This window comes from Alosa alosa, chromosome 23 (assembly GCF_017589495.1).
Source record: "Alosa alosa isolate M-15738 ecotype Scorff River chromosome 23, AALO_Geno_1.1, whole genome shotgun sequence".
In the NCBI taxonomy this organism is placed as follows: domain Eukaryota; kingdom Metazoa; phylum Chordata; class Actinopteri; order Clupeiformes; family Clupeidae; genus Alosa; species Alosa alosa.
The window spans coordinates 9,690,287-9,703,667 of NC_063211.1; the positions used below are offsets into that span (position 1 = coordinate 9,690,287).

Consider the following 13,381-nt stretch of genomic DNA (forward strand, 5'->3'; position numbering starts at 1 on the left):
CTTTGTTGTTTTAAGTCCCCAACGTAGTCTTCCAGACAGCGCTGCATGGAAGGCACTAGGGGTAGTGTTAGGGTTGGGTGCCTTAAAGTCGACGGTGGGGGCTTAAAACAAGCATTGAGTGTAAGCTTGACACGTGCTTCTGTGCTAGTCAACAATCAAAATGCCCCATTTCTGCTGTGGTGAGAAGTGCAGTCGATGGTCATTGCCAGTCAGTTCAAGAAATAGAAATCAAACGATTGATACTGGACCATAGCTTCAGTCAAGTTTGATTTACAGAGGAGCAAATATGACCGCAATGCAATGATCCTCAGTGCAGCCCTGTGACACAAACAGTGCCTATTTGTCTTGTGAATAGTGCATCCTGTTCATCCATTTGTCACTGCAGAGTTTGAACTTTTGAAGATGTCGCCTCCCTCACTTGCATGTATGGAATGCAAGGTGTGGTGTCCCAAAGGTGAAGGACAGACCTAACAGAAATGACAGTTGAGTTTTTCAAAACAAAATGTTTTCCACCTGAATGGATAAGATCTGAATCTTTCAGTTTCACAGTGGAAGCATGTTTCAGATCATCTGAGGGTAGGAAAGCAACACATGGTAATGAGCGCCAATGCGTTATGGCCACCTTACACCAAACAACTTTGACAAGATTTGGTAAAGAGTCTTGAAAGATTGGAGTCTTTTGAGTAAAGCTTGAATGGGGGCATTTGTTAAAAGACTACAGTCTTTCAAGAATCTTTCCCAATTCTTGTCAAAGTTGTTTGGTGTAAGGAGGCCATTAGTCATTTTCAGAGATTCACATCTTCAAAGGCTGCCTTCAGCATATAGAAATATTTATAGATCTGTTCACGTCCACAAGAGCACGAGATGACACTGAATGGTGCGTGCCACAGCTGACACAAAATGCCTGCAGCTGTGACGAGAGATTGGTGCAACACAGGCTGCAACAACGAGTGCTGATAACACATGGGCCTACAGATAACTTTAGGAACCAAAGTTGTCAAGTACAGAACTGTTCAAGGCAACGTGCCATTGTTTTCTCATGTCAAGTTGTCATGTGATGTTTTTAAACCTCAGGGCTTGTGTTTCCAGTTGACTGAAAGGAAAACCAATAACATGGCTCTGGTTCAGTATGACTTGTGCCATTTGGTCATGTATGAATCAGAAATTAAAATGGATCTGTTTTACCTGTATACCCCACGATAACATGATTTGTCCATCACTTTTACATGCCTGGTTAATCCTCAGATTGAGAAAGTTCCTGATCCATGCAGATGGAAGCTCTAATTAAGTCATTTAGTACATTGTGTGAAAGTATTTATGTATCTATTCACATCCACTGGAGTGTGTGATGGCACTGAATGGTGTTTTAAAAAAACACTGCAGGCAGTGCCACACATTGGTACAATACTAGGTGCAGATAACTAAGGCAGATAACACATGGCTTACCCTTTAGCTAACTTTGGATATCTGACTGTAGGCTGATGTCAGATGGAGAATTGTTCCAGGCAATGTGCCATTGTTTGTCAGGTTACTTTACAGGTGTTTATTGCCCCTCAGACCTTCAACTGCCAGTTGAATTACAGGAACATAAAAACCATGACTTTGGTTCCCAGGGAGCATACTAATAACCTATGAATGCGTAACATAATGAATCAGAAACAGAAATGGATCTTAGTCTACCAGCATCTTAAAAATGGTGGCTGCTACACATCAGTGGTGGTTAGTGAGGTTCCCCCTTCACTGTAAAGCTCTTTGGGTGTCTTGAAAAGCACTATATAAATGCAGTGTGATGTTGTCAAATGCTTTGCCAAGCACTAGTGGTTAGTTTTCAGTGTGAGCAAGTGTCTGACTCGGAGCCTGTGTCCGTACAGATGAGCCCAGTCTGCTGGCCTCTATGCAGTCCGAGCTGGTTCTGCTGGGCCTCAGGAGTGGGGACAAGAAGGTTCTGATGGCGCCGGGCAAGAAGCCCATCTTCTCCGTGGACTATGACTGGTTGGAGCAGCGAGTCTACTGGGTCAGTCTGGACGAGGCCAGCATCAAGTGGGCAGCACACGAACAAAAGTACTTGGGCACTCTTGTCACAGGTAAATGGACTTTTTTTTTTACCCTCATTTTTGACAGATTTCTGTACAGTCTTTCCCACTATACACATTTATATCCTATGCATCTGTAGTGGTGATGTTATACAAGTGTGTGTGTGTATAGGGCAATTCCGTGCAAAACTGTCACACCGTAATGGCAAAACAATGCCATGGTATTTAGTTGGCGTTATGGACGTGACAGTTTTGTGTGGAATTGCCCTATAGGTCATAAAGGACAAAGTATTATTTGTTAGGCATTTCACTTTCAGGTTTAGAGCCTCACCTCAGAGCATGGTACAGTGCAGTTGTAAAATGTTGCTGTGGTCTTTGTATGTGCAAATATAGCAGTGGTACACTGTCCCTCAGGTGTGAAATCTGACTCCATCGCTCTGGACTGGGTGGGAAGGAACCTGTATTGGGTGGATGGTGTGGCTGGGCAGATTCTGGCAGTCAGACTGAGCCCCACGGTGGTCAAGCCCGAGAACTACACAGTGATCCTGGATGAAGATCTGGAGCAGCCCCGCTCCCTGGCTCTACTGCCTCAGAGGGGGTAAAAACCTAACTTTTTAGGGGGGAGGTGGGGGCTGCAGGCCCCATGTATATGTATGTGTATATATTAAAATGTAGAGTCTGGGCACTCACCGTTCGCAATGCTCAGTCTGAGGGGCGGGGTAATCAGTTGTCTTTTCAAATTCCCTCTGCACGCAATAGGATATTTGTTTTCAAGTAGCAGGGAATTCAAGCCAAACCGTTGCAACTCTGCCATCAATCATTATGTTAAGCCCACCAAACGACTCTATACACAATTTCAATTTCGATTTCTGGAGCTCACAAGCCAATGGAGAGTTGCTAGACTAGCCCTAGCAGCAAATGTAATTTGCTGCCGCTATGGGGCGCGTCTAGATTTCTGGGCTACTCAAGAGGTGTTCTAATCAGTGGAATTGAACACTTTGCTCGTCAAACATTGATTGTGCTTTAGTCTTTGATCCTGTAATGTGATGTCCATTAGGGCCAGTCTAGAGTCATATAGAGTGATAAGTTAAAGTAGACTTGGTATTTAGCAGACCTTTTTAACCCAAAGCACCATGGTGGGTGTGGTGGAACAGCAATAACGTCACTGCCTGAGAATGCGTCCAAATCCACCACTGAGAGTCCAGGTGACCTTTGGAGGAAAAGCATCTGCTAAATACCAATCAACTATAACTTTAAACTTTATATGACTAGTGCTGGTAGAAGAGATTTGTTAAAGAACAAAAAGTTAGAATTGTAGACAGGCCTCAAGGCTAATGTTTTGTGGTCTCCTCAGGTTGATGTTCTGGTCAGAGATTGGCTCGGAGCCTCAGATCGAGCGGTCGGGCATGGACGGCTCTGACAGGCGTTTGGTGGTGAGCGAGAGCCTCAGCTGGCCGGTCAGTGTCACCATAGACCTGTTGGAGGAGAGAGTCTACTGGACAGACGAGAGGCTCAAATGCATCGGATCTGCCTCACTGACTGGAGAGAACATCAAGGTACCGCAGCACCTTAATGTAACATTTACCAGTGCATCCTGCCAAAATGTTCTCTGACTGGAGAGAACATTATTGCCTCATTTATTAAGTATTAAAAAGAATTATAATTATATATTTTAGATATAGGCTTATTTACATAAACAAGCCATTTATAACTGTGTACAAGGGGCAGTCGTGGCCTACTGGTTAGGGCTTCGGGCTTGTAACCGAAGGGTTGCCGGTTTGATCCCCAACCAGTAGGAAAAATGTGGGCGGGGGAAGTGGTTGAGCACTGCTCTCCCATGCCCACATCCCTTGAGCAAGGCACCTAACCCCTCACTGCTCCCTGAGCGCCGCTGTAGCAAGCAGCTCACTGCTCTAGGTTAGTGTGTGCTTCACCTCAGTGTGTTCGCTGTGTGTTCACTAATTCAGATATATCTGTCTGTACAGTCCATATATATGTATATACAGTATAGAAATATACTTATACACTTATTTTTTGTATGTATATATATATATATATATATATATATATATATATATATATATATATATATATATATGATATATATATATATATATATATATATATATATATATATATATATGATATGATGTGAAATACTTCTCAAACTAGACCATCTTGAGTGTAGTTCAGTCTTTTGGTCCCTCATGGCCACCATCCCTCTCCTCAGCTGCTTCAGCTGCCGGAGACGCCCAGTCCCTTTTCGGTGGCTGTGTTTAACGACATGGTCTACTGGTCTGATACCAAGAGAAGAACCATTCAAGGAGCCAGCAAAGTCAATGGCAAGAATCGCAAAGTCATCCTCAAAAGACCTAGCCAACCTTTTGGACTTAAGGTAAGGAGTCTTAAACTTGGTCAGATTACTTGCATGTCTTGATGCCACTGGGCCAAGTACGCACATGATGCTGGTGGCATATGGTTGGATTGTCAGTTCTAATTTGTGTGTTTACATATTGTGAGTCACTTCGGACGAAAGGGTCCGCCAAGTGCAATAAACACTACATTATTAGTTAAAAGAACAATAGTTTCAAATTAAGTTGAAAAGCCTCATTTAAACACCAGTAGTTTCAAAAAGTGATGACTGTATTGGTATAATATATCTAGAATATAAAAATGGATCATACTGCATGTTCATCTCATTTGTGTTTTTGACTTAACCCCCCATCGGTCCAGGCCGTCCACCCCCTCCTGCAGTCCGTGACCTCTAACCCCTGTGAGCGTCTGCACTGCTCCCATCTGTGCCTCCTGGCTCCAGGGCCCCAGGCCGTGTGCCGCTGCCCAGCAGGGCTGCTCCTGGCTGGGGATGGACTCTCCTGCTCCCCCCCGACTGATTCTGATTCCTCTTCATCCTTTCTTCTCATGCTGTCTCCCACCACAGTCACTCAGGTGGGTCTTTCTCAACACGACCCCCTCCCCAACTGAAGGCAAATAACAAAGCAAATGGATGTGTATTAACCCTTTATTTACACTGCATGTAGCAACTGCCATAGCTAAACTGGTTCAGCAAGGCTTGGTATTGCTGTGATGTACTATTTCCCTAGTGCCCCTTCATGCTTATATTTACTATTATTCTTTCCACATTAATTTAACCCTGTGTATGACATGTGCTGTATAAATAAACTTGCCTTGCCTTGGCTTGCATTTTGTTCCTCTCGGTCTTGTGTAGATTTATCTGCGTGGCTTGCGAGGTGCCAAAGATCTGAAGAAGTGGCCAGAGCATCGGGCCCTGCTTCTGCCCAGGATGAACGAGGCCATGGCGATGGACATGGTGATGAAGGAGCGCCTGCTGTACCTGTCGGACGCGGGCCTGGCCTCCGTGAGCACTCTGAAGCTGAGCGGGTCGTCTCTGACCCAGACCCGGCACCTGCTCCAGCTGCCCGGTGACGTGGTGACCGCGCTGGCCGTGGACTGGGTCACACAGAACCTCTACTGGAGCTCACGGGCCCAACCGGCTGTGCACGTGACCACCGCTGACGGGCGCTATACCACCGAGCTCCTAGTGGCTAGTGGGCACACCATTTCCATCGCCCTCCACCCGCCCACCGGGCGCATGTGCTTCACCGCCACAGGAAGGGCAGGGGGGAGAGGCAAGGACGTTCTGCAGGTGGACTGTGCCTTCATGGACGGGGCCAACCGCACGGTTCTGTGGGCGGACGCAGCCATTGCCACCTCTCTGACCTTCTCCAACAAGGGCTCAAAGCTCTACTGGGCAGATATTGGTGAGATTTCAGTTTCATATTTTTCTATGCATCAGTATGTTTTGTTTCATACTTACTTCCAAACAATCTGCATAGACAAAATTATTACACTTCTATGTATGTATGTATGTAAGTATGTATTGACAGCTTGCCAACCTGTTAAGTTTGAAAACTTTTTTTTTAAGAGCTCTACATACACAGAACTCCCTTTTTACAGTAATGACACTTTTTCTCTGCCACTCAGGTAAAGGAGTGATCGCTTCCATAGGCATTGATGGCTCCAAGTACAGAGAATATAAGACTGGCCCAGACCTCATTGTGTCCTTCACATGCACTGACAATATCCTCCTCTGGGTCACCCTGGACAACGGTATTGCGGTCTTTCTTGATTTGCCTGAAAGAGAATGTTATGGTGTTTGGTGTCACACATTTATAAGTCTGTTTTAAACAGCACATAGGTTTTCTGTCTGTCCAGCTCAAGGCCCTATGACCACATGACCGTTTTGCTAGAGGAGAATTGGTCTAGTGGTGTCAATACGGAATCTGAAGTCATGTTGGCAATCAGAAATGTGGATACGAGCGCTGATAAACAGGTGTAGAATCTTAAGTGGAAATTGTGTCTAGTAGACTGCATCTTAACTTCCTGCATTTTTTAACAGGGACCTTGTTCTCTCTGCTGAGTTATTGAGCATGCATGTTAGTGACTGTGTATTGTTCTCTCAGGTATCTTACTGTATGTTTTTGCTCAATGACTTGGCAGTTATTCCTGTGCCACAAACATTTTAGTGTTCTTGTAGTCTTTGTGTGCATATACATTTATTTTGTTTACAGGTTTTGGTAGATGGTGTGCAACAGTGTGTGCTGTTTAGAACTTTTATACCTGATTTAGCACTTAATGTCTCAGTTTCATCAATGGCCATTATTCTGTAAAGTTAGTGATCTCTAGTGTGCTGGGCCACCTAATCACATGTCATTTAATCACCGACACCTTGAATGCAACATTTTTTGAACCAAACCATGGTGGAACAGAACCTCTGGAGACGTCACTTGTGACCTTTGTTGATCGTTTCTCCACAGATGTGACCAAGATGTGGTACAGCGATGGTTTCCAACCAAAACAGCTGTGGTTTGAGGTGAAGACCAATGTCGTTGAAGTGAAGGCTTACAGCAGGTCCAGTCAAAAAGGTAAAGAGGTCAAGCAATGTAGACTTGTACAGAGGCCTGCTCCCTTTCCCTCCCCCTGTAGGGCCTTCCATCTCATTCACAAGTTATTTTCCATTTCTACTACTGGCACCTCCCTCTTGTGAGTGTGATTTAGCAGATGCTTTTGTCCAAAGCGACTTAGTGACCTCAATAACCATTATGTAAACATTTAATATGAACAGTTTATAGTAAAATCAAAACCATAAAATACCAATGTTATTGATGGACTAAGTATAATTTAACATAATAACCATAAATACATACAAATCTACTTTTGTCCCTATCTGAGTAAGGGAAGGTGAATTTAAGTGCATTTTCCAGCACAAGCGCTACTCAAAGTATGTGTAAGCAGGTGAGTAGGACTCTTTGTCAGAGAGTGATCGGGCCGTGTTGTGAACAGAACAGTCATTCTTTCAGAGATCCTCTTTCAAGCAGCCTTTCAGCTTTCAGCAATCCCCATGTGGTCAATTCTTTTTCTCCCTCTTTTTTTTTTCTCCCCCCCCCCCCCGGATTCTTTTTCAATCTTGCTCCATGACCCTACCTCTCCTCGGCTCACAAATCTTGTTTAGTAGAAGACTGTCTCATGTACCCTCTCTCCTGTGGCCCCAGTCGGTCACCTCTTGGTTTCTAACAAATCTCTCATGCAAAAAACTGGTATCAGGACTTGTTGGTTGACTTGTTTTTTTTTAATACTGAAAGAAGTGAGAGCAGAGGTGTGGTTGACTTAGGAATGGTAATTTTGTGCCTGAAGCTCTCTCTCTCTCTCTCTCTCTCTCTCTCTCTCTCTCTCTCTCTCTCTCTCTCTCTCTCTCTCTCTCTCTCTCTCTCTCTCTCTCTCTCTCTCTCTCTCTCTCTCTCTCTCTCTCTCTCTCTCTCTCTCTCTCTCTCTCTCTCTCTCTCTCTCTCTCTCTCAGGAGGGAATGCGTGTTCCGTGAAGAACGGCGGCTGTGTTCACCTGTGCCTGGCGCACCCAAGTGGGCGCACTTGTATGTGTTCCCATGGCCACCTGACCAATGGTTCAGAGTGCATGCCGCAGCAGCGGTGCATGGACGGCAGCAAGGCATGCTGGGATGGAACATGCCTGCCCAGCGCCAAGTTCTGTGACCGGGTGCTGGACTGTCCAGATGGCTCAGATGAGAAAAACTGTGAGTGTTTGAAATGGCATACTGTCTAACACGCTGACAATTTTATTATACATGTCTAAAAGTAGTGCTATACAACTTCAAACTGCTCTACAGCACCTCTGCTGCGGTTGCCATTTGCTTCATGTAGGTCAGGTGCCCTCAGGCTCCCTGGAGCAGAGCAATGCAGATAACTGCAGTGCTACATTTTACTAATCCTATCTGTATTCCTGCTTTGACCCATAACAAACATGTAGCCCATTTTACTGATACTATCTGTATTCCTGTTTCAACCCATAACAAACATGTAGCCCATTTTACCTATATTCCTGTTTAGGCACACTATGCAAGATTTTCACTTTTACGAAGCCGATTTGATGGGTAAAGGAACTTGTAATAGGTGGATCGTTCACCTAGCATAGCTATACAGCATAGCGAGTCCCTACCGAGAAAACCAGCCATGCAACTTCCAAGAGCGGCGCCCTGCCAAAAAAGTATAAGTGTGTATATATATATACTCTTTTGAGTCCCGTGAGGGGAAATTTGTTCTCTGCATTTATCCCAATCCGTGACTTGAAACACACTCAGCACACAGTGAACACACAGTGAGGTGAAGCACTCGTTAATCCCGGCGCAGTGAGCTGCCTGCAACAACAGTGGCGCTCGGGGAGCAGTGAGGGGTTAGGTGCCTTGCTCAAGGGCACTTCAGCCGTGCCTACTGGTCGGGGTTCTAACCCTCCGGTTACAAGTCCGAAGCGCTAACCAGTAGGCCACGGCTGCCCCAAATCTTGTGAGAAAAGTGAAACATTACCTTGTGTAACAGAGGTAGTTTTCCCTCTACCACGTTCTCTGTGTTGTGTTGTGTATGAGACGCCACAACCGACCTGGTCTTTGACTCTTTTACTGAAATATAAGACAAAACAAACACATCAGACAGGGAGCGAGCCAGTCGCATCACAGCTCCTCTGCCTCAGGACAGTAGCAAAAGCGAGCGCGCGGCAAGACTACAAGACACGCAGTTAACAGCGTCCCCACAAAAGTACATGTGAATAGACAATAACAAAAGTACATTAAACAAACATGGCATACCTGAAATATAAGACAAAACAAACACATCAGACAGAGAGCGAGCCAGTCGCATCACAGCTCCTGCCAATCAAACAGGTAAACCACGTTTAAATGCATTCAGTCAATTCACCAGTATGAAAGTCTGTAAGCTAACTAGTTAACGTCGCTACACCTGCAGCCACGTTAGCAGACTGTAGCATGTAGAACTGAGGTAATGTGCATTGTGTAACGAGCTAACATAAAAACAGTGATTTAAATAAACATAACTCGTATATAAGGTGTGCAACACCAGAAAACAGTTCTATGTGAAAAATGCACCATACAAGTAACCATAAAAGATATGATGTATTGTATGCAAGACTCCACATACCTCTGCCTCAGGACAGTCGCAAAAGAGGCAGAGGAGGGGGCTACATGAACACTTAAGGGGTCTTCAGCGTGGGAACCGACCCCTGCTACACCCAAGCCACACCCCCCTACAACCTACTGTACCTCAGAGGCGTGGGAAACTACAATATAACTTGTAGAAACGATGGGGGAATTCAGGGAAGCATAATTAACCCTGCTACACTTGTCAGAAGATATAGCTCTTTGGAGATGTTTTTATTTTATCCTTCACCTCCACCTCCACAACAAAAGCATTTGCATTGTAAACAGGGGGAAGTCGTGAAGTTTGCTATTTACAATAGCAGAGTATAGAATAGCAGAGTAATGGATTGCGACTCTAGAAGGAGCTCTACACTGCATAGTATACCTTTAAAACAGGAATATAGGATCAGTAAAATGGGCTACATGTTTGAATGCCAAGCTGTTTTCGGAAGCTTTGTCCTAGAGTGCCAGCACCTGAGAAGTGTTGTCTGCAAAGTTTCTGGGAAGAGATCTAACGAGACCTGCCACCTAGTGATAAACCCACGAAGATAAATGACCTGATTTTGACCTGGCGTGCATGTCACTGATGGGCTAATCAGTGACTGATTCGAAACAAAGCGGCAACCATCAAAAGCCGAGTTAAGATCAAACGTCCAGATAAAATGTCCAGATCTTGTGTTTTCATTAGTTTTCTATCGTCATATATTTCATTTCCATTCATCAGAGTTCCCAAAATCACATATGTGTTAGTGTCTGGTTTCGTAATTAAAAAAAAAAGCTAAAAACGTAATATTACGTTTTTGGCACTCAATGAGTTAAAGGCACACTATGCAAGATTTTCACTTTTATGAAGCCAAACATGTAGCCCATTTTACTGATCCTCTCTGTATTCCTGTTTTAACCCTAACAAACATGAAGCCCATTTTACTGATCATATCTGTATTCCTGTTTTAACCCTTAACAAACATGTAGCCCATTTGGTTAATGTGCGCTTCATTTTCAAATGTGTTCCAGGCCTTTATGACAAGCCTGCAATCCAGCCTAAAGTGGGCATTGAGAAGCCCCGACGGCCTCGTCCCCTAGGCAACGCCCACCCCGAGGCCATGGGGATGGGTGACCAGCGTCTGGAGGTGGGCACCTGTGCGGAGGAGCACTGCAGCGGGCACGGCACGTGCGTGAGTCGGGATGGGGAGGTGGCGTGCAAGTGCTCGGCGGGCTACAGCGGAGACTCGTGTCAGGACGCGGGGTCCACTAACGTCGGGGTCATCCTGGCTCTGCTGCTGGTCGTTGCCTGCGTCGTCATCGCCGTCTTGGTCATAAGAAAGAGGTAATGGCACCCTGAAACGTAAGAGCCTCGGTCATCACTCAAGTGGTGTTCTGACCGGTTTGACTGAGGTCATAGACTAGTGATTGTCTTTAACAACAAATGTTTATTCAGGGAGAATTGAACAGAACAACAACAATAAAATAAACAACAACAAAAAAAAGTACATGATACAAAAGCTAAATAAAAAAAACTATCTCTATCTACATATATATCGGTAGTCATAAAATAAAATAAGTAATGTTATGTAAGCGAATTAACTTTTCAAAAAAATGGCATGCTGTTACCATGCACATACAGTACTGGATTGTGGTAACTTTGTTGCTTTGTACCATTTATGCGGTCATGTGCATCTTTGTTATTACTCGCCATAGACGTCAATCTGCAAGGACCCCAGAGAAAGCCACACTCATGACCAACATGGAGGGCCGCAACGTCCACATGGAAGGCTTCGCCAACAACCTCTACAATGCAGACGAGGTAGTATGTGGTATTTTAATACGCTACACAGATTTGAAGTTTCTGTTATTTCAGAACTTGCAATGGGGTTGGAGAGGGGTTCGCGTCGACGCAGAGGGGTCTGCGGGGGTACGCCGTCGATTTGACGCAGAAGCATAAAATAGGCTTAAAGGGGTGGTTCAGGATTTTGGACCTTAGACCTCATTTCCAAGTAAGCAAGTGTGATATTTATCAGTGGAGACCGTTTTCAACACGTTCTTTAAGGTCTCCTCTGTGATGTATGGTCTTTTGGGCCCCTGGAAGGCACTAGGGTAGGGCAAGGGTTAAGCGGGGATCACATTAGCCAGTGAAAAGCGGCAGGTTTCCTATTTTCTATTAGCCTGACGAGCCAGACCCACATTAAAATGTAGGGTCTGGGGGCACTCACCGTTCGCAGTGCTCAGTCTGAGGGGCGGGATAATCGGTTGTCTTTCAAATTCCCTACGAGTCCCATGCGTTTCCCACCAGCGGAGTTAGTTGGCTAGTTCAAACTTTTGGCAACTTAATAAAAGCTTAACTCGTCACACTGTTCGCCAACAGCAACATCCATCTTATTTGTTTTCAAGTAGCAGGGAATTTAAGCCGAACTGTTGCAACTCTGCCATCAATCATTATGTTAAGCCCACCTAACGACTCTATACACGATTTGATTGGCCTGATAGAAGTTTAATTTTTCGAGCTCACAAGCCAACGGAGAGTTGCTAGACTAGCCCTGGCAGCAAATTACGCTAGGGTGCGTCTAGATTTCTAGGCTAATTCTCTGTGGTTTGGCAGTGGAACAGCGGTAACGCTGGCGTAAAGCTAAGCTGAGCGTTGAACTTGGTTCAGCTTTCAAAAGCGCAACGCGAGCATATTCAATTGTCAGTTAAGGCAAACCCTTTGTGTTACCTTAGGAACGAGATGGAACTTATTATGGTCTGTGCGTTGCGTTACGCTTGCCACTGGCTAATGTGATCCCGCCTTAGGGTTAGGCATGGCAGTGCTGCCTTGAGGGCCACGGTGAGAGTCCAAAAGACCATCAAGCCTCCTCTGCACTGTAGCTTGAAAGTGGTTCCTATTTTTTCTAAGTCCCTTTGGAGAAAATCGTCTGCCAAATGAATACATGTGATGTAAATGAAAATGAGGAGCAGGTTAGGCCCTGTCTGGTGTCTGTTCGTTATGTCTGTAAGCAGGGAAGAGATTCGCATTGAATGTCACTAATGCAGGTTCTCATTCTCTCCCCAACAGGAAGAAGTGACTCCTGCAGACGTCCCATCTTTGTGACGTGTTTTTATAATCTAATGACTAAAATGACTGAATAACAATAAAATGGAACATTAAAAGTAAACTTTTTCTTTTGTTGTTGTTTGTTTGCTGTGCACATAACACAGTAATGTACAGTAACAGTATATCCAAAATGTGACTGGACTGGACACATTTATGGGTTGAGTTTTTATTCCTTAGCTTTTTGTTTTTCATAAAAACCTTTTGAACTGTAAATGTGTCGTTCCATACATTTCTAAAGCCAACTTGAAATTTGTATTGAACATTTTTGATAGAACAGTGTATTTGTGCTTTCATTAGTAGGGAAACAGTGAAACAGGAAACATCTGCTGTCTGAAGGGAACTAAACCTGTTGAGCTACTTTGAACACTGGGTTAAAGGAGGGTGTGAGGTGGCCGTCTGGGGAGTTGCTGGCTGCTCAGACTGGCTTAATTTCTTACGGCTGAATTACATTTATTTAGTTATTTAGCTATCCAAATTCAACTCAGAAAATAAAGAATATTATTGATGGTCATTTTGATGCCACAGATGAAGAGCGACCCAGTCAGACCAATACATGTAGTATGTTAATTCAGGAACAGAGTTTTATTTACAGTGATTCACATCAAGGGAGAGGGCATGACTGTGTGTCCTCCCAGGCTGATGGGAGATGGCGTTGGTCATCCCATCTCACATAGACTTCACTGAATCAGACTCTGATTAGAGGCAACCTGGCAATCCGGAGCAGATGGCTACTGACGCAGC

At 44.6% G+C, this 13,381-nt stretch overlaps 1 protein-coding gene across 2 annotated transcripts in view; it reads left to right on the top strand.

Moving 5' to 3' along the window:
* si:dkey-88l16.3 (low-density lipoprotein receptor-related protein 2) overlaps nt 1–12,701 on the top strand; it is a 35,917-nt gene extending 23,216 nt beyond the window's left edge. The window contains exons 38-49 of one of the 2 annotated variants that reach the window (XM_048234556.1): nt 1,872–2,084; nt 2,427–2,631; nt 3,388–3,589; nt 4,264–4,428; nt 4,767–4,979; nt 5,260–5,812; nt 6,036–6,161; nt 6,869–6,976; nt 7,909–8,139; nt 10,567–10,879; nt 11,251–11,356; nt 12,602–12,701. In XM_048234556.1, coding sequence (XP_048090513.1) covers nt 1,872–2,084; nt 2,427–2,631; nt 3,388–3,589; nt 4,264–4,428; nt 4,767–4,979; nt 5,260–5,812; nt 6,036–6,161; nt 6,869–6,976; nt 7,909–8,139; nt 10,567–10,879; nt 11,251–11,356; nt 12,602–12,637 — 2,471 coding nt within the window. In that variant the 3' untranslated portion in view covers nt 12,638–12,701. The remainder of the gene's footprint in view (nt 1–1,871; nt 2,085–2,426; nt 2,632–3,387; nt 3,590–4,263; nt 4,429–4,766; nt 4,980–5,259; nt 5,813–6,035; nt 6,162–6,868; nt 6,977–7,908; nt 8,140–10,566; nt 10,880–11,250; nt 11,357–12,601) is intronic. The other variant, XM_048234558.1, reaches the window with a different exon arrangement.
* The last annotated feature ends 680 nt before the right edge of the window (nt 12,702–13,381 follow it).